We start from the raw sequence: 21,120 nt of genomic DNA on the forward strand, positions 1-21,120 counted from the left end.
TTAAGTAAGTGGCTAACTAATCGTACTGGACGATTCAGATCATATATGGCAATCTATTATAGATTAAAAAATAATCGTCAATCACAATTTATGTAATATTTTTAACTTTTAATTTTGTTCTAATGGCATAAGATAATATATATTTCACTGGACAATTTATGAAAATTTGTGCCTAAATTTGTCCTATGATTAGGGGACTAATTATGGTTAGATTTCTCAATTAGATTATACAGGACGATCAATAATAATCATACCATATGATCTTTGATATTTTATGGGACGATCCCCCATCGTCCAAGCTGAAAACTATAATTTGCTTCTAATTATACAGGAAATCATATAAAATATCCTGAGGAATATGCAGAATAATATGTAAATTGTTGCCCATCTTCCCATAATGTACTAGCTGATTAATACATTATCTTGAACTAATAGTCCTAGACGATCACAGAATCATATTGGGAGATCTCTACAATTACTTGAACTAATCATATAGAGCAATACTTATCGTACTAACTTAAAGAGCTATTTTGTTCTAATCATGCAGGACGATCTAAGGATCAAACTGGATGATCTTTAACAAAAAACTAGAAATTAGGTGTTCTTTTGAAGGCTTTCTATTTAATCTCTCATATTATCTTTTAAGAGATCTTTTTCAATTGAGTTGACCTGAGAGAGAGCTTAGAGAAGGAAAAGAGGAGAGCTTTGGGGAGAAAGATCCTTATGAGGGGGAGTTGTGAGGGATTCACAAAGGTTACTCTAAGCAAGGTTTTCACCATCTTCATTAATCTTCTCCTTAGTTCCTTGGTGGATTTGGGGAGACATTCATTAGTATCAGGTCCAAGGTCCTCTTCCTACTCTAAGAAGGTGTAAAAGGATTCCAAGGTTCTCTGTATACTCCATGATGGAGTAAAAGTATTTCAATATTCTCTGCCTACTCCAAGAAGAAGTAAAAGGATTCCAAGGTTCTCTGCCTACTCTAGGAGGGAGTAAAAGGATTTCAAGATTCTATACTTACTCTATGATGGAGTAAAAGGATTCAAGGTACTCTACCACACTAGGTCGATGGAAAGATTTATTAAGGGCTTCATGAATTTTTTTCTTTACTTTAAAATCTAAAGACTATATATGTGTTTCAACTTTTGCTATAAGTACTGAGATCTGTTATAAATTTTGCAAAATATATAAATGAACAAAGGAAGTGAAACAATCTAGGTTAAACATTCTTCTTCATGATTATAAACTTTTTTGCATGGAATCTTGCCTCCATATTAGCCTCTATTTTCTAAATTTATTTTGACAAATCAAAAGGGCTTTGTTAAAGGCAAATTCATTGCTCACAATGTCTTACTATAGCCCAGGAATTAATTCATTACATTAATCGCAAAGTGATTGGTCATAGTTTAAATTTAAAGCCTAACATTTCAAAGGCATATGATAACTTCAATTGGGATTTTATGTTCAAAGATATGAATTTATTTGGTTTTAATAATAAGAGTATATGTTTCTTTAAAGGTGTTATTGAGAATGTTTAGTGTTTTGTTATTATTAATGGTAGATCTAAAGGTTTTTTTAAAGCTAGTCTAGGACTCAGGCAAGGTGACCCCTTGTCTTCTGCTCTTTACATTATGGCTGATGCATATCTATCAAGTGGGTTGAATCATATATTTGTTCACTAAAAAAATATTTCTTACATTACTTATAGTGGTATGAAAATTTTTCTCTTATTTGTTGATGATTTTATTATTTATGCAATGGGGCAATAAATAATGTAAACATAATCCATCATTTTTTTAATAAGTTTGAAAGTGAAAGGTTTGCATTTCAATCTAAAGAAGTGAACTTTTATTAGGAGGAAAAAGATGAGTCATGGATCTACTAATTCTATTAAGATTACACTATTTTTTCTAAGCAATATTTCTCTATTAATTATCTAGGAACCACCATTCACAAAGGTCATAAGTCCTTTTTATTTGACAAAATATTACTAATATTAAGAATAAACTTATGTCTTGGGAATTTAAGTTATTGTCTATGGGTCGTAGAATAATTTTGATCAAAAGTGTTCTTTGTTTTATTCCTATTTATTTGCTCCATGCATATCTATTTTCTCCAAACTTTAAATATGACTTTAGAGGTTTGCTCCATATTTGAGAAATTCATTAACAATTCTTTTGGGGTACTTCTCAGGTCAATAAGAAAATTCACTAGAGTGCTTGGAACTCCTCTTTTGGTCCTTTCAATGAGAGAGGGTTAGGGTGTAAGACAATTTAAGATATGGTGAAAGGCATCACCATTAAGCTTTGATGGAACTTAAGGATGAATAAATCTTTATTGACTAATTCTATAAACTTCAAATATTGTAAGAACTCTCACCCCTTTCAGTGCTCTTTTTAAACATTTGCAATCTTCAGTTTGGTCTATATTGTGAAAAATTTAGTGTCTTGGTGGGCTCATTCTCATAGGGGGTACTAGTAATGGGTTTTCCTTCTTTTAGTAGGATAACTAGATGGGTAATGATTCTATTGACTCTTTTTTAAACACCTATTATATATATTAAAGTGTCCTTTTTTTTATCAATGGCACATGGTGCAGGGAAAGACTTGCTGATCTTATTCCTAATTTTTGGTGAATATAATTTATTGTATTCCTAGTAATCTTCTTTTGCCTAATATGCTTATTAATTATTTTTTTGCTAATGGAAATTTTAATCTCAAGGATGTGTGGAACCATTTTAGATCTAAGAAGGCGGTTAATGCTATCTTTGGTAAAATTTTGAACTCTTCTACCTATTCTAATATTTTTGGTTTCATTTGGAGCCTTTTAAAAGATTTTATTCATGTGGATGAGAACTTAAAAACTAAAGACATGTATATCACTTCTACATGTCAATGTCACTTTCATTTGGAATGTATTGAACATTTTATCTTAAGTGGGCCCATTGCTTCAAAGGTTTGATGGTTCCTTGATAATGATTTCATGGTTAATTTGCAACCCTATTATAAGAATTGTTATGATATTCTTAAATATTGATTCATTAGAAGACCTAATTTTCATATGTTCACTTTAATTCCTATGACTGTTTTTTTTTTTCTTCTTTGGCAAGAGAGGAGAAATTGCAAGCATAATGGCACTATTATGAATGTTGGGAGGTTCTTCCTTTTCCTTAAGAATAAAATTCAAAAATTGATTAATGTTAAGGCGTTAAAGTTTAAGCTTTGTAGGGCAATGTTTCTATTTCTCTATTTTTCAATCTTGCCAATAGTGCTGACTTTCATGGGCATATCCTTTTTCTTTTTTTTGGACTAAACTGAAGGTGAATCAATTTAAATTAAATGTGGATGGATAAGTGTCCAATGCGGGCATTGGTTGTGGGGGCTTAATTCAAGATTACCATGGTAATTTTGTTATGAGCTTTACTTCGATGATTAGTAAGTGTAATATAATCATGGCAAAGATGGAGGCTCGTCTTCAAGGTTTAAGGATTTGTTTGGAATATAAAATTTTAATATTTTGATCAAATTTGATTCCAAATTATTAATGGCATATATTTCTTCAAATACCAACAACAATACTTCTTATTTTACCTATTAAGTAATATCATGGAAATTCTGAATCAGTTTGCATTCAAAATCACTCACACATGGAGGGAAGGGAACTATGTAGTTGATTGGCTTCCTAGGAAAGGTTCTACTATGTATGAGCCAACTATTTTTCACACTTATAATGATTTTTGTCACCTTAAAGGGATTATTAGTTTTGACCAAGTTGGTTTTCATTATTGAGCTTGATAAGATGCTTAAGTTTTTTTCTTTTTATTGGTGCTATGGTTTTTTGGGTTTCCTTGGAAGTGTATTGGTCTGGTCTGAGGTTCTTCTGGGTTAATGTTTCTGCTTGGGGTTGATTTATGTTGGTTGTTTTGTCTTGCTGGTTTTTGGGTTATTGGCTTTCTGGTTAATCATTGGGTCGCTTGCTGGTTGGGGTGTTAGGATGCTTTTTTGGGATAGCCTATGGTGATGTTTTTCCTGGGGATTCGGTGGGTGTTCTAATTTTGATTGGGAATTTTTTCCTACTATTTGGCATGTTCTGGGCTACTCTCCGTTCTAGGTTGTTTTGTTGTTTCCGGCCAATATGGTGGTAAGTTTCTCCCTGGTTGCTACTATTAAGTTTTTTTGGGAGTTGGGTTGGTACTCGTGTTGTGGGTGGTTTTATCTTTTTGGGCAAGTGAGTGTTCATTGTTCTTTTATTACTTTCTTTTTATCTATTTTGCTTTCGTTGTAGTGAATTTTTTGTAGGTATTGTCAATTGTTCCTGTTTAGGCTTAATTAAGGATCTAATTAGCTTTGGCTTTATTTTGAGTGTTGGCTCCTTGTGACCCACCTTTGAATTTTCTTCTATTTGTATTTAGTAGAGGTCTTAGATTCATTCAGACTTTTTATCTTTTGCTTGTAGCTCTTTGAGCACTTCAGAGTTTTTGATCTCTTTAAATACTTGTAATTTGTTTTCTATATTAACGTGTGGGCCATATATCGGATTTTAACAAAAAAAAAAAATTTGGGGCGTGACAATTATTTGATTTATTAGGGATCTTTGATATTTTCAATGTATATTCTATATTATGATCTCTCTCTCACTCTCCGTACTCACAAAATCCCCACCTTAAAATATAATTGACTTGAACAATTGTACAAAATTTCTTGTTGTGGCAATGGGAGGAGACTTGGGATGTCAAAATTGTCATTGAAGGTTTCCAACTTGGTTAGAGATTGAGCCATTGAGAACATGAGCATCAAATGTTGGTGGTTGATGAATGTTATAACTATTGCAAACAATCGCAAAGGTTATAATTTCAGCTACCTAAGGAGTTGTGAATCATCTTTTCCCCACAATTGCAAAATTACAAAAAGAGAGCTTTCCACCAGATTATGTACATAATGATTTTTTTTTTTTAATTTTTGTTATTTATGTTCAGACTGATTTTGTAGCTGTTTTTAATTGGTTGTAAATTCTTTTCTTAATGGCTAAAATTGCTGCTGCTGACGATCTTCAAAACTGTTTGAATTTTTTTTTTGTATCCCTGCGCGTTATCGTACTGATCATAAAATTCTTTTCATGGCATGCGTTTAACTCCACAATTTACTCATAGAAAAAGATAAATATTTATTACTTTTTCGAAAGGTCCCCTCGATTTATTACATATATATTGCAGCAGTACACTCAAAAGTAGTTATAAGGAAAACTGTAAGAGGCATCAAAGGGTTTCATTCTTCCATCCAGTCTTCTTCTGCTTCTTAATTAAGACGATGGGAAGATGCAGGAGCCATAAGCTGCAAGTTCACATCTTCACGTTAGTACAATTAACAAATATAAAACAGTTTCAAAATGAGATAATTAAACACATTATATTTTCTAATGTTACATGAAATATAGTGAAATGCAACACTAAGAGATAGAGAAAAAATATGTACTTACAAGGGTCAATTGTAGTAAGCATGGCATCACCACCAAAATTGCATGTGTGTGGATTGCTAGAGCGAGGTTGAAAATACAAATTAAATACCACAGAAGCATGATTAACAATAGTATTAGGATCATAACAGGCCCCGCCAAGTCTTATGGACCTACAATCAACAACATTGCATAGGACATTCATCGTATCAAGCAGATACTGAGGATTAGCATGAGGATTTGCGATGCACCATAAATTACCCTGAAAAATAGAAAATTAACTAAATTGTTTCAGGAATTTAATAAACATTTCAATAGAAAAGTGTAAGTAGAAACAGAAGTTTAATCATATGATTAAGTAAGACTAATTTTTGTTGATTACCCCGACCGGATCTTTGCTAATTGTTGCACTTGACTCTGCAAATATATAAAGCAATAAATAATTAGTAGTTATTGGGATTAGGGAGAATTTAGATCTGTAAAGCATTAATGAAGCATAAATTACCCTAAATAAATATAAAAAATTGATTAAATTTTGATAAATAATATTAATGATAATGAAACATAATTATTCATCAACTCCATTTAATTTATTTACTTGCAGGAATGAAGAAATTACCTATGAACGGTGTGAGTGATAAGATGCATGCAAATAATGTGATTGCAATACAGAAACGGGAGAAGCAATTTGTTGCCATTGATTCCAAATCGCTACTAGCTTTTCTTTTACTGTTCTTACTGGCGTAAGGAAAACTTTGCAATATTTATAGAGAATTTTGGCAAGAAAAAAAAAAAAATCTATCCACCTTAATATAGATGTTAGTTGATGATCTAATTATAAATTTAGCAATAAATAGAAAATAGTTACTGAATATAGTTGTGGGGTTACCTATGAGTGTGATTGCACTGTCGAAAAATGGGAGAAGAAACTGTCCATCCTGTTCAAGTCCCTAATCTTCAGCTCTTCCTTAACTATTGTTGTTTATTATGTTTTGAACTAAAATATAATAAAAGTTGGCTATATATGTAGAAAGATTAAGCTGGTAAAAACTGAAATGAAAATTCTCCTCGCCTTAACATAGAAAGGAATTTATCATTAAATTATAAATTTGGTAATAAATTAAGCAATGATTATTGCATTGTCATTAATAATGGATGCGATCATGTGCATGCCACTTATAGTGGACGAGATCATGTACTTGACCTTTTACTCCATAAGTTTATTTTTTATTTTGATTTGTGTTGGGAGCATAAATTTTCAATTTGTTCATGCACAAAATTTAAGTATGTTTACAAATAGCTTCAACCACCTCAAACAAACTCTTATGTCATTCTAAATCATTATAAAATGAAGTAGCGTTATTGCTCGTATAAACCACTCTTGAACTGAAGGATGCAACATCTCTTCCAAATTTCAAACGTACCAAATTGTGTTTTAGAATGTTTGGCTACAATCATCCTCCATCGTTGCCATGTCATCCAATCTCTTAATTCCTGGATCTAGCTAGAGCATTGTTCACATGATGACTAGTTCTTTTTTTAAATTCATGGGATTTCAAACAATTCATGATGTAAGTTGCACCTTGGTGGCGACTTAATTATATGGTTATTGGAGATTTAACGGTTGACCTTGAAAGTATCTTCTATTTTTACTCTAATTTTCATCACTCATCCATCCATATCATCCTCATCACTACAAATAAAAAAATTACAAATACGTTGTTAGAAGTCTACAATTTATACTTAATCATCACTAAAATATTCACAAAAAAAAAAAAAAAACATAATGAAAGGAAAATAAATCATCTGAGTCCAATCTTTGTACATTTCATCACCATAATTAGAAGAAATTCAAATTTTTTAGAAGAAAAAAAATCTATGATAAGGACAGCAGTTAAAAAAATTTATTATTATTTTCCAGTACAATTCTACGGCAAATTTTACAAATAGGTTAAGCTATCTCAAATAGACCCTCAATCACCCTCGAGCATTATAGGATGAAGTAGCATTAGTGCTCTTATAATCACCTCCCGAACTGAAGGAAGCAAATCTCCTCATCTCCTCAATACTACGGCTGCCTGCGCCTTCTTCTTCTTCCCCTAACCCTAAAAAATCTCTAGTCATCCCCCCTCCCCCATACTCCAAACCCCCACCTTTCATAGACCTCACTAACCCACTAAAAAATGCTGACGACGATGACGATGACGATGCCATTACCCCCATCTCCGCGGCCTTCTGCAACAGCGCTGTGGCCGACATAGATGCAGCAGCAGCCGCTGGTCTGTTTATCCAAAGATTCAAATCGGCCTTCTCATCAGAGCCGTTGCTCAACGAATCAACGGCGGGAACTGGTGGTTCCTGCATAAGCGCGTCGCAAAATGCGCGGTGCGTGACGAAGCTATCTTTACGAGAGAACAATGTTCCGCAATCACAACGGTACTCTCGTGATCCGCAGGTCTTCGAATGAGCTTTATAGTCAGAGTTAACAGCATAACGTTTACCGCAACGATCACATTTCCATTTTTTTTCTCCATGTTTACGACTGAAGTGTTTTTTGATACCGGTAAGATCACCGAGGGCACGGGCCGGGTCGTGGTGGACGCAAGTGGGTTCGGGGCAAACGAAGACTCTTTTTCGGACCGGGGACCCACCCGGAGGACGTTGGCGGAGTTTCCACGGTAAGTTGTGCCCACGGCGGTGGAGTTGAAGGTTTTGGTCGCGTTGGAAACCTTTGTTGCAGATCTCGCATATGAAGCGGTTTGTTGCCATTAGGGTTTTTGGTGATAGAGCTATCACCTCCGCATCAGGATCTGCACATATATAGCAGGATATGTTATTTATAAATTTCAATTTTAGTAAATATTTGGAGGATTAAAATCTTAAAGTTATAGCACAACTTTAAAGCAAAGAGATTTCTACAGCACTTATCCCAAGCCAACTTTATAATTTTGATTCATCTTGATAATAGTTTGATATGATAATTATTAAATCTTATTATAATTAAGTTCTAAAAATTATTAATTAAAAGTTGAAATTTGTTAATTTTTTGACTATTTGCTTCATAATTAATGACTTTGTATGAGAAACAATGAGGAACAAACTTTGAATTCTTGAAATCTTACGAATGTTGAGATTTACTAAATTTTGGATTCAGCTTATGCAGAGTTGAAGCATGATTTATCAAAACCGAAAAAGTTTCTTATCTCGAAAATTCCTTTTGATAGGATTTTAAGCTAAAAATTATCTAAATCCTACAAAAAATAAGATACAAAGAATCTGTGAATCTGTTATATCATATGAATGGTAAAATTTAACAAATACTACTGGATTTAGACTTTGTTTCAGACAGCTTCCTTATTTTTTTCTACAATAATTTCTGGCACAAATATTATAAAAAAATAATAAAAAAATAGCGGTCACAAGCTATTCCTAGCATAGTCTTAATTAATGGCAGGCCTAAAATGAAATTTGTCAAAGAAAAATATTTAGATTAGATATCCAGTCCAAAGAGTTGATTATTATTTGTCTTAAAATTATTATATTTACTTTGAGATGAGCTTATTATAAATTTTTATGAACTACTCTTATAAATCAAAGACTTTAAAACGCGTCTTAATTAAATTTAATAAGAACAACTTTAATCATTTCTTGGTATCTCTAAAATTTTATTTGGCAAAATTTAAGCTAAACCATGTTTAAATTCAATATAAAATAGGAAACCAAACAGTCCCTCAACTTGTATGATCTAATCATGTAAGATTCTAATATAAAAACGTAAGAACAAAACTAGTTGAAAATGTTCAAAGAAAATTTTTGAGAAGAAAATTCTTTAAATTTCTTTAAAATGAATGAATTATGAAAGTTATTTGATTATTGATATATTACATTCAGCTAAAAATAATTATAAATTTTAAAGCTGGTCATAAACAAATTTTAATCAGCATGTTTGATCAAAATATTCTCCAAAAACATAACCTGGTGTTCCGGGGAGATTTCTTTTCTTCTTGAGAGGAGCAGCCGCCGTTGTTATCAGATTAGGGTTAGGGTTTTGATCGTAGGAGAATGGAAGGATGGAGGAAGAAGGTATACGGAAAGCCTCTCCCGATGACATTCTTGCTCAATCTAAGAAGAAGATGACATAACCAGATCGCTGTTATTGATGAATAAGCTAACCTAAATCCCATAACAACAAAAAAAGAGGAAAAAAGAAAAAAAGAAAAAAGAGAGAAAGTAAGTAAGATAGAGAGAGAAAGATTAGTAGCTTCAGCTTCTGCTCTGTATCTATCTACTAGCCAGCATATATATACAAAAGAAGCAAACAAGAAACAAAACAAGTCTAATACCTGCTAGAAAGAACGAAAGAAATGAGTGAGCGAGATGAAGTTCTTCTTCCTATAGCTCCGTCAAAAGCTCCAAACATTCCTTGGTCAAGTGCGAATATGAGGCTTTTCACTTTCTCCCTCCCTCTCTCTCTCTCTATCTTATTCTCTCTCTAAAGGGTTAGAAAACAATGGTTTTAATTTGGATTTCTGAAAGGATAGGAATCAAATGGGCCACAGGAGCTTATTTGATGAAGGAAGATGACAGAAGGATAGTAGCTCTGAATGGCCTGCCGGTTGTGGGAATTGGCGTCTACTGATTTATTTTAATTATATTTTTGTCTGTCTTTTTCGAGACATGGGAATTTGGTAGCTTTGATGAGCTGAATGATGAAGCAGGTAGATCAGGGAGAAAGTTTTTTTCACCTTTTTCTAGTTTATTGTATAAGATATTTAATTCTAGCAATTTACTTACATATCACATAATCCTTATGTGTATATTTAGTTAAAAAATATATAAGTTTTTCACATAATCCTTACATATCACATTGTTCCTCTTCACCACAGGTTGAGTTAACTCTTGAGCCTCCAAATTGTTCTTCTCAGACTTATCAATCAAATCTTTTTGCAACATACCTTCATCCACCTTGTCTTCAAGAATGTTATTGGCTCCCATTAGTGGTGATCCAAAATTCACATTCCGGACCGGAGAAGTCGGCAACGAAACAAAGTTAAAACATTTGTTGGAATAAACTTTCAATCCAGTTTAAGATCATCCAGTTTAAAAACATAGTTCAAATGATGCTCACCAACACAATACTTAGACTCCATAAATTTGGCCAATAAACTTTTTTTTTCTCTAAAAAAAATATCACAATTTATGATTATAACTCACTATCATGTATGTAAATGTTTTGAAACCTAATTTACCTTCTTCCAAAGTCCGTGAACAATTCTGCCAAGAGCCCCACCCTAAAAAATGTAACTGCAAGTTAGAAAACGAAATCCATATAGGAACAATAGGAGATTCTTCTTTGACATCAAAAAATGGACTCCATTTTAATAACCTCATATGATAGTTAAGAATATAATAATATCTTCTTGCAAAAACCCTACTATAGTCAACATTGTTAGATAACTGAATAGATACATGCCTTTCATTTAGCATTTCAATAGAAAAATTTCCAAACAGTTTCATCTTTCCAAAAATGTTTGAATAACATCTAAGTGAGGTCTACGAACCATAAATTTTCCAATAAGAGTAAACTGAAATGGAGATTCCAGTTTAAAAATATCATTGTCGGACATCAAGATCGCATGAAATCCATTAACTGTAGACTTAGTAAAAGAAAAAGTAGAGTTTTTTTGTTAGGTTAGTTCCCGCTAAAACATGACAAAAAGACCGCAAGGAAGAAGCAAATTTACCATTATAAAGCATACCTTTAGCCGATTCTTGCTTCCCTAAGGGTGGAGCACCCCAAGCGTCAGTAAGGTGGAAGGTGGACTCGTCTCCATCAGAGAGGAGAACAACCTAAGCCCGTAGGCTCAAAACCTAGATAAATGAGATCCAAAATAGTTAGGGAATAAAAAAGAGTAATACCAAACAGTGGAGATCACGGATGAAGACTGAAGGCTGGAATCGTAATGCAGTTGCCAAAGCTGGGGAGCGGGGCTAGGGTGTCGAGTCTTAATCACTTCCCTCTCTTCCTTGAATGTTGACGCTCACTATCTTCTAGTGTTGATTTATTTTTTTAAACCTCTGTGTGTGTGTGTGTGTGTGTGTGTGTGTGTGTGTGTGTGTGTGTGTGTGTGTGTGTGTGTGTGTGTGTGTGTGTGTGTGTTTGTGTGTGCAATATTGGATGTTTGAATCAAGAGGTAATATTATTGAAAGTGATAATTATAATATTATTAAGTTACTTCGAAGCTCTTTAGATAAAACAAGATGGAATATTAAACATATGGAGTTAGAGGAGTTATCCTTTTTAAAGGAGTTCAATAAAAATTTTATTTCATATTTCGAATAGGAGTTGTAGTAAGTTAGTTGATATGTGTGCTAAGAATGCTATTTTTAGTGATTTTATTTGGGATAATGTTATTTGTAATAACATTCCTCCTCTTTTTTTTTTTGTTAAATGATGAATGTGATATATTCTCTATCCACTTAGTAGTTTGTATTAGGTTCTTTTATTAAAGCTATTTGCAATTTTTTTAAAAATGCTTGCTTTTATAAGAATGATAAAAGGCGCATAAAATATATGTTGAACACGCAATAATACATAATATAACATTTAACATAACACAGATACAAGATAAATATTACAGAAGGCACCCAAAGTTCAACAATAGATCTCCAAGCCAAAATTTTCAATTAAGAACAAATTACATGCCAATATCTCCCATAAGTACCTTCATCTTTATAAAAAAATACTATATATTGAAATATTCAAACACTTTTTTAAGAACTCTTCACTCTTCTAAAGAACAAGATTTCAATCTATACCTATTGGCTTTGATATTTTGTAAAATTTTCTTATCCAAAATTTCGATAGCTCCTTTAAAAACAATTATAATGATAGAATTAGGGCTACTCCATCTAGTTTTTATTGGCATTACTTATCTTTATAATAAAATAGTATGATATCTTTCACAAGAAAGAGATCATATAAGAAAACTCTACCATCATGCATCATCCACACTTCTGCTAAATATTTCATTTTATATCCTTAGAACTCCTCTTTAAATTACTGTAATTTATTGATAATAGCAAAACTTTACATGTGGAGAACTGAAAGGCATCCTTATTTTTGGTGTGATCTTCATTTTGATTTTTTGAAGAAGAGCGTATATACTTGATCCTTCCCATCACTTAGAATTGAATTTCTGTGAGAAGAAAGTAAGGTTCTCACTAAAGGTAAAGTAAGGGCTGAGAAGTGAACTTCCTCCAAATATGTTTTATAGATTTCAATGGGAGGAAAGCTTAAAATTTTTGAAATTTAAATAATTATGGCTTGTTGAGGCACTGCCATGATTGAAGAGATGGAACCATGATGCTCCCTTCTTCTCTTATTAATAATTTTTAATTAAATAAAGTAAAACCTTATCTAGAGGATAGGGTTGCCTCCCTAAAATTACTAAATTTATATTCTTTAACTAGACTGAATAATTAATAAGACCTAAGGTTAGGTTTCCACCCAAGCAGTGCTAAGTTTATATTCTTCAACCATATTGCCGACATTTTCCATTTGGCTAAGTTCTCTTCAATTAGGTCGCATTGGTATCTATTTCCTTCTTCTTAAAATTAAATTCAGTGTTATTAGGTAAGGATCCTATGGGCCAACTACTTATAAAAATTACAAATATTTTTAATTGAGTTTCCAAGTTTTTAATTGAAGCAGCTTGGTTTTATAATTGAGTTCTTAATTGCATGAGCACATCTTCTAGTGGTGTCTTTCTAGTTCCATACTGATTTCCTTAATTAAATCCTAGAGGATAAACTTGTCTTGGATTTCTAATAGCTTAATTTTGATTATTCAAATTTACTCCTTGGTTATTTTGATCAAAATTCTAATGATTTCCACCATTATTATTTGACCAGCTAAAATTAGAGTAATTCAACCAACCTAGATTATGTGTATTTGAATAGAGATTATTTTGTCTTCCAAACAAATTTAAATTTTTAATCCTTTGGATATCATTCTCTTTCATTGAGCTTTTATCTTTTAAATGTAAAGATGGAATGAGAATTTAAGCTTAAAATGCTCAAGTCCTTTATTGTTGTTACAACTTCTATTATTAAAATGGACAAAGAATCATTTTCATAGACTCTTGCCACTCTCTCAGGATTCACCCTATCAACATGCACTGGAAATTATTTATTATCATTTCTTCAATTATTTCATAAGCATCCTCAAAAGGCTTTTACATCAAAGAACCTCCAACTGCTACATCAATTATGGATCTAAGGGATCTTACCAATCCATTATAAAAAGTTTAAAATATCAACTAATCAGGCAAGGCATGAGAGGGCACTTTCTAGATATCTCCTTGAATCTCTCCCAACTCTCATAAATAAATTATTCTTCTAATTGCTTAAAATGAGTAATATCATTTCTAAGTTTGGTAGTCTAAGAAGGTGGTAAATACTTTCCTAGAATTTTGTGGGCCAACTAATTCCATGTGGTAATAGAGCTTGGGAGTAAAGAATTTAACCACATTTTTTCCTTGCCTTAAAAAATGGGAACAATATATGTCTAATAGCTTCATCAATAACACATTATACTTAAATATTATATAGATTTCTAAGAAATTTAATAAATTCAAGTTAGGATCTTCAATGGGAATTCCCCTAAACTGAGAATTCAATACCACCTAAATGATTACAAGTTTTAATTCAAAGTTATTAGCATGGATGACAGGTCTATTTATGCTTTGATGAATCTTGTCTATCAAAGGGTTTACAAAATCTTAAGAGGTATAGAATAATCTAAGTCTTAAATAGGGTCACCAAAATTCACAATCTTTTTGGTGGTTCATATTTTAGATAGGGTTCTCTTAACTTTTAAAAGAAAATATTGCAATGGTTCATTTCTATGACTCTATGCATTTAACCACAATTATGCAATAAAAAAATAAAATAAAAGAAAAAAAGAATATAGTAGGACTAATTATATAGTTAATTTATTAATATATTAATTTTTAAATAACATAAATTCTTCCCCAGTAGTGGCACCAAAAGCATGATGGGGGCAATGTACTAACCTAAAGATTTGCGAAAATAATTTAGGGCTTTATCAATCCCTAAATAATGTTTAGGTGGCCACATATGATCACCTAAACCACTTTTTTTCTTCTAACATAGGCTTAACAGATCTATTAAATTCATCAAATACTATATGGGTGGTCTCCTCTATCACTAATGTCCTCTTATTGAAAACTTTATTGGATTTACCTACAGTTGAATATCCTTGGAAAACTATTTCATCCGATTTAGGATCAAAAATTTTTATTGGAGATTTTCCATTTTAAGAATGAATACCTTACATCCAAAGACATAAAGGTCAGAGAGATTGGGTGCTCTTCCCTTGAGTAACTCATAGGGGTTCTTATTGAGCTTGTATCTAATATTAACCCTATTGAGAACATAGTAACTAGTATTCACTACTTCTACCAAAAATAATTAGTAAGTGAGTACTCAGCAAGCATGGCTTTAGCAGCTTCTACTAGGGTTTTATTCTTTCTTTCAACAACCCCTTTTTGCTGAGGGGTTTTAGGAGCTACAGAATTGTGTTTTATGCATATATCCTTATAAAATGATTCAAACTTATCATTTTCATATAATCCACTTGGATTATTATGGATAGTTAGGATATCACAACCTAATCTTTTCTGAATCCATGAGGAGAATGTCCTAAATCCCTCAAAAAAATTCATTCTTATGTGATAGAAATTTAATCCAAGTAATTTTCAAGTAATCATCAATAATCACATATCCATATATTATTCTGCTTATGTTAGTAGTGTTAACCGGTACAAATAGATCCATATGAAGTTCTTCTAAGGGTATAGGTTGTAATGTGCTTAACTGAGTGAAAGAAAGTTTTGGTTTGTTTCCAAGTTCACATGCATCATAGAGGTGATCCTTAGAGAAATTTAGTTTGGGTATGCCTCTAACTAGGTCATTTTGGGTTATTTTTTCTTAGTTTTTTTTCATGCTTGTATGGCATAGTCTCTTAGGCCATAGCCAAGAGTCATCAGTAATTATTTTGAAGAAAAGGGAATTAGTAGATTAAATATAGTTTAAATTAAGCATGTAAACTTTATTAATTCTCTCTTTTTCTAAAATAGTATTCACATTTAAACTAGTCATGTGACTAGTAGATAAAATTTTAATGAGAAAGCCTTTTCCACATAGCTGACTTATTTTAAGCTAGTTATGTTTCAAGCTATCTAATATTAATATATTTTCAATAATAAAATTCTTAGAATTACCAAAAATATATGTACCTACAACTTTTCTACTGATATTATCTCTAAGGGTGACCTTACCTCTTGTCCTAGCCTCCAACATGATGAATTGCTTCATGTCTCCAGTCATGTGCCTTGAGCATATACTTTCTAGGTAACACATTCTATCATTAAGACTTTTTGTGAGAGCACTCCAGTAAATTAAACATTAGATTTGGGAACCCAAGTGAGTTTGGGTTCTACCTTATGCCTTGATGAATAACTTGCATGCATGTTATACTGTGGTGTAAACGGTTTAGATCTCCATACTATATGTTTCCTATGGGGTATCATTCAAGTACTGATTATGTGACCTAGCATGCCATAATAATGTCACCTAAAATAAAGGAAAGGGTTCATGAATGTACATGATTTATGGTGCCTCTTCGTAGGGGTATATGATGCATGAAGTGATGTGGGATTATGTTACTGTGTCAATATGGGTGGTGCTCTATTTTTTTGCAGTGCATGAATTTTTTCATTTAAAATTTGATTCATACTTTCAAGATTTGTATCTTCTAATCTTAATGCATGCTCACTACTATATAGTTCTGATGCACATTTTTTTAATTATTTTTATGCATTTTCTATCTCAAGATGCTCTGATTTCAAGGATGCATATGAGATAGATAGATAAATATACTACTTATTTAATGCATCATATTCATCAAGTAAAGTGAGATGCTCATTATCTAATATAGAATGACCAATTTTATTGCTATCATGCTCTTTTTACAAACTTCAAAAATCAGAATTCATACTAGCGTATATTTTCTTAAGCTTTCTATATGTATTACGAATTTTGTCAAAAACTTTAAATAATTCATTTTATAAAAGCTCACATACCTCCTCTTAGTTAGAATGATTAAGACTATTATCTTCCATAAGGCACATATTAGTTACCTCCTCTTCCATTTTTATTTATAATAAATTTGAGGTGGAGTCTACCCAAAATGCCTTATATATATATATATATTGCTTCCTCTTTTTAAACATTGTTTTCTCTTCACCCTTCTCCTTGATCGAGTGAACTTTTAGGTTGGGGAAATCCATTCTCAAGTGGCCAAGCTTTTTGCATTTAAAACAAATTATATCAGATGATGTTTGGAAAATCTTTTTTGGTTTCCCTTTATTCCACTACTGATGATACTTTTATTTTCTTCTTTGAAGGTTTTTGAATTGTCATGTCAGGAGTAATATGTCATCATATTCCTCAACTATAAAGCTATCACTTTCAGATTCATTTGCCTTTAGTTCGACCATATTATCCTTTGTTTTATCACTTACATCATACAATCTCTAACTCACACCTTGCTTATAGGCAATAAGTGAGCCTAGCAAGTTATCTATAAAATTAATGTTAAGATGATTTTATTCACAAGTGGCAATAACCTTAACATCATAATTGTTAGGCAAACATAGAATAATTTGGTTCACTTTCTCAGAATTTGAAATCTCTTTACCTAATGAATGTAGAGATGTTATGATTTGTGTAAACCTAGTGTACATGTCAGATAATTTCATTAGATTTCATGTGAAAGAGTTCATAATTATACGATAGAATGTTTAACCTCACTAGTTCCTTCATATGTAATGCACAATTTATCTCAAATGTTATTACTAGTGGTACAGGTAGAGACTCTCATGTAATCTTAATACTTAAGAGCACAAAAAAAAAAAAAAAAAACACTTTGCATTCAGTTGAGCTAAGTCTATATCCACATTGCTCAATGGTACCTCAATTTTGATTCCATTAATAAAATGAGAGGGAGCAGTATAACCCTCTTGTACAAAATACCACACGAAAAATCAAAAGATTGCAAGAAAGTAGACATGTAAATTTTTTAAAAATAATTTAGTATGTTATCAAATAAAGGTGCATGCATTATAGATTATTGTTGTGGTGCTCCTATTTCCAAAATGTGCCATGGATCTTCTTTCTCAAGGTTATAAAAAATGCTACTTGTGTGAACCTCTTTGATACCAATTAAAAGTTTGATGAATGATGTTAAGCCTAAGTGAATTATCCCTATGCACACCAATAAGGTTGTGAATTGGGGGATTTAAAAACTAACTACTTCAAAATATAATAAATATATTTTTAGATTTTTTCAATAATTAAAAAGTAAGAAACAATTATCACTTGATGCTAAACTAAATAAATTTATTAAAAGTTACAATAATGATGATATATTCTAATCAATTTAATGAAGCATCAATCATCAATTTTCAACAAGTAATTATCATAGAAATAAAATGAAAAAAGTAAAGTACAAAAAATAAGAAATCAGAATCAGCACACTAAAATTTTATAGTGATTCTGTTAGATATTGACCTATGTCCACTCCCCGGAGTCCTCCTCTCCGAGTATTGCACTAGTCCATTAATGTCTCTCCTTTAGCCCCCACAGCTAGGCGAAGAAGCCCTTACAATCTTGTCATCAACCCAATGCGGTAGAGAAACTTGACATCCTTTCTTAGCATCCTAGCGAAGGCAGAGAATGCTGACCTCTTATCTCACCCTTCTGGCGATAGAAATGAACCTCGACCTCCTTTATCATCCCCCGTATGATGGTAGAGAACCTTAGCCTCCATTTTTACCCTCCAAGTGAAGGCAGAGAACCTCGACGGTCTCTGAGCTGAAGAACTTTTTCCCAGAGCCATACAAGAAACCAAGACATGCACCAAGAAGAAACAAGGAAAGACACAAGCTTAGAGAAACCGTGTGAAACCCTCACACTACTTCTTCCTCAAAAAAAAGACCTCCCTTTCTTCTTCTCAATTCTCTCCAAGCTCTCTCTCTCCAGAACACTTAATAGCCAAAGACTTAAAATAAGTCTATTAAGATATATTATGTACAAGGCTATACCAAAAGCCCTAGAATTTAATTATGTTATCACTGATCATATAGTATGATCCAAGGTCATATGAGATAATTAGTTTAAATAACTCTATTAGTACTGTACGATGTGCAAAGTACTACACGATCTGTTCAACTGATTGAGCTGATTATCCAGTATGATATGAAGCATCATCTAGTAAGATTAGTTCAAATGACATGGATTATCATCCCGTATGATTGGAAATGATATAAATATCGTCACATGTAGAAATCGGGTCATATAGTACGATTGGCTCCAATCATCCAATACAATCTGACTAGACTAATTAGTCAAAATTATTTCTCTAATTATAGAATTAATTTAGGCAAGATTTAATTACTTCATATAGTATGATACCTATTTACAATTCGATTAGTACAAATTTTGAATTTTAAAATATTGCCTAAATGATATGGCAACTTAGATCTTGATTTCACTAATCATCATGTATGATCAATATCATATAATATAATTAGTTCATTTAGCTTTAATTATCATAATTAGCCATTTAAATAATTTTTTTAAATAGTTGATTATACAATATGATATGGATAGAATATTATATTAGTTTAAAAAATTATACTCCTAATTTTCTCTTTGTGACACTCCCTGAGTATGTGTATGCATGGTCACCAAATTTAGTATCCACCAAATATATGATTTGACTAAAGAAATGTAGAAATAAGAAAAAGAAAAATTATAGACACTTAACCTTATTCTACCTACTCTCGAATTGATCAATTTTGTACATAGTACAACGCTCCTAAAATGTTAGTGCTCAAGTAAAATAGATATGCAATAATAATAATAATAATAGGAGATAACATAGTAAAGAATCAAATAATTTTTATTATCATCAAAATCATAAGATTTGGGTCTAGATTTGCAATATTGGTTGGTTACAAATATATTTTTGTAGCGCTGGTGATGTTTGAGCCCTGTGACATCTACGTTAAACTCCTCTTAGCTTGGTGGCTCTGAAAATTGGCACCACAGCACTATACAGATAGAGAGTATAGACAGAGAGTAGGCTTTGTAGTGCTGACTCCTCCAACATTACTGCTCTATCAAGAAGAGATTGGGCACCACCATCTCCATATTAGGCACTCCGGATGTGTTAATGATGGTGCCGCAACTGTATAGTGTTTGATGCAGCGATGCTATATGATACTTGGAATTTTATATATTTCCTAAATTTTTCTTATACAACATAACTAAAATAATATGGTTTCACTGGTAATTTAATATATAAAATTTAAAATTATTTAACTCTTCAAATCCTTCCTAACTTAAACTCTTATTTATCCTCAAGCAAATAAAATTTTATAATTATTATTAAGTGATTTACTAAAATAAAAAATGATAATTTAAAATTACTAAAATATAGGATAAAGCATCACTATTTCGAATTAGTGAAAAAGAACAAGGCAATATTCCTAGTTTCAAAAATACTAATAATTAGAATAATAAATCATTCTAGTTTTAGCCCAATTTATAATTATAAGTTATTGATTAATCATAAATTTTTATTTTTTTAAGTGAACAATTGAGTTATAAAGATTACATATGATGGTATTTAAAATTTTACTTTCTCTAGTTTATCCTATATTTCATTAGTTCTCCCATCATATCCTTTTTAGTTTATGTATAAGATTGTATTTCTAATCTTAAGCTTTCACTAATACCAATTTTTTTAATTTAGTCATCTTTTTCTTTTTCTTTTCTTTATGAACTATTTTATAGTTTTTTTTTGGTGCAGTACATAAATAATGATTTTAGATATCATATTTTCTTTTAGACCTTCATATAATGTAATGATTTTAATTTAAGGACATGTTATTATTACTAATTCCATCTTCTTATTAGCTAAGATTTCAAAATTTTATCTACTCATATTTAATTTTTATTACTAATTATTTATCTTACAATTTTAAAAGATAATTTCATAAAGGTATAATTTATAAATTCAAATTAGGATAATAACTCAAATGGTTGAAAGAGTTAAGTATTTGTTTTTCCAACCCACGAGGTATAAATAAAGTTCATTCAAATTATGATTTTTTATTATACTAATTTTACATAATTTTTAATTATCATTTTATAAGGGTTATTTAAATAATCAAAATATTAAAGTAATTGTAGGGAAATAATAATTTAAGCATGAAGGGAATTTGCTAATATGTAAATAAAATACATAAAAAAACACTACAAACACATGATGTGGACTCACTATTTAATGAATCAATATATTGCTTCATTGGTAGATCATGCCTTGGTTGGTTGGTTTCAACAGTGGCATTGTAGAGTTGTTGATGGTTAAGTGTTGCGGCAACTACATGGTACTCCTCTTATCTTGGAGGAAGAAAAAATTGGCATCCCAACACTGTCCAAATAGAGACTAGGATTTGTAGTGCTAACTCTTTCGACACCGCGACACTATTAAAAAGAGATTAGGCTCTGCCATGTCCA

The 21,120-nt window shown here is 31.5% G+C and overlaps 2 protein-coding genes and 1 non-coding gene across 4 annotated transcripts; 1 reads left to right on the forward strand and 2 right to left on the reverse strand.

Annotated features, from left to right (window-relative positions):
* Nucleotides 1–5,143: 5,143 nt before the first annotated feature.
* Nucleotides 5,144–7,184, reverse strand: LOC110102621 (glucan endo-1,3-beta-glucosidase). The gene is made up of 4 exons (XM_020831039.2): nt 6,068–7,184; nt 5,831–5,865; nt 5,473–5,710; nt 5,144–5,327 (listed from the first exon to the last, which is right to left on the reverse strand). Exons 1-4 carry the CDS (start codon nt 6,144–6,146, stop codon nt 5,296–5,298), a joined length of 384 nt encoding a protein of 127 aa, XP_020686698.1. The 5' UTR covers nt 6,147–7,184; the 3' UTR covers nt 5,144–5,295.
* Nucleotides 7,185–7,342: 158 nt separating this feature from the next.
* On the reverse strand, nt 7,343–10,029 carry LOC110102587 (zinc finger protein BALDIBIS). Of its 2 annotated transcripts, none has more exons than XM_020830971.2 (3): nt 9,792–10,029; nt 9,424–9,621; nt 7,343–8,258 (listed from the first exon to the last, which is right to left on the reverse strand). In XM_020830971.2, the coding sequence occupies exons 2-3, from the start codon at nt 9,557–9,559 to the stop codon at nt 7,426–7,428; spliced, it is 969 nt and encodes a 322-aa protein (XP_020686630.1). In that variant the 5' UTR covers nt 9,560–9,621; nt 9,792–10,029; the 3' UTR covers nt 7,343–7,425. The 2 variants fall into 2 exon arrangements, with proteins under 2 accessions (XP_020686630.1, XP_020686629.1); XM_020830970.2 differs by having other exon boundaries at nt 9,424–9,570; nt 9,792–10,025.
* Nucleotides 10,030–13,779: 3,750 nt separating this feature from the next.
* LOC114579805 lies at nt 13,780–13,885 on the forward strand. Its single transcript, XR_003700988.1, has one exon. It is a non-coding gene; the product is annotated as a small nucleolar RNA R71 (small nucleolar RNA).
* The last annotated feature ends 7,235 nt before the right edge of the window (nt 13,886–21,120 follow it).

This window comes from Dendrobium catenatum, unplaced genomic scaffold (genome assembly GCF_001605985.2).
Source record: "Dendrobium catenatum unplaced genomic scaffold, ASM160598v2 fragScaff_scaffold_637, whole genome shotgun sequence".
NCBI lineage: Eukaryota > Viridiplantae > Streptophyta > Magnoliopsida > Asparagales > Orchidaceae > Dendrobium > Dendrobium catenatum.

Excerpts from the sequence above, each read along its gene's own strand:
- LOC110102621 (XM_020831039.2), bottom strand. The coding sequence starts at position 6,146 with ATGGCAACAAATTGCTTCTCCCGTTTCTGTATTGCAATCACATTATTT. Across the intron at positions 5,711-5,830 it reads TTAGCAAAGATCCGGTCGGG|GGTAATTTATGGTGCATCGC; the intron begins GTAATCAACAAA and ends TCTATTTTTCAG. Across the intron at positions 5,328-5,472 it reads GCTTACTACAATTGACCCTT|CTTATGGCTCCTGCATCTTC; the intron begins GTAAGTACATAT and ends GTGAACTTGCAG.
- LOC110102587 (XM_020830971.2), bottom strand. The coding sequence starts at position 9,559 with ATGTCATCGGGAGAGGCTTTCCGTATACCTTCTTCCTCCATCCTTCCA. Across the intron at positions 8,259-9,423 it reads AAATCTCCCCGGAACACCAG|ATCCTGATGCGGAGGTGATA; the intron begins GTTATGTTTTTG and ends ATATATGTGCAG.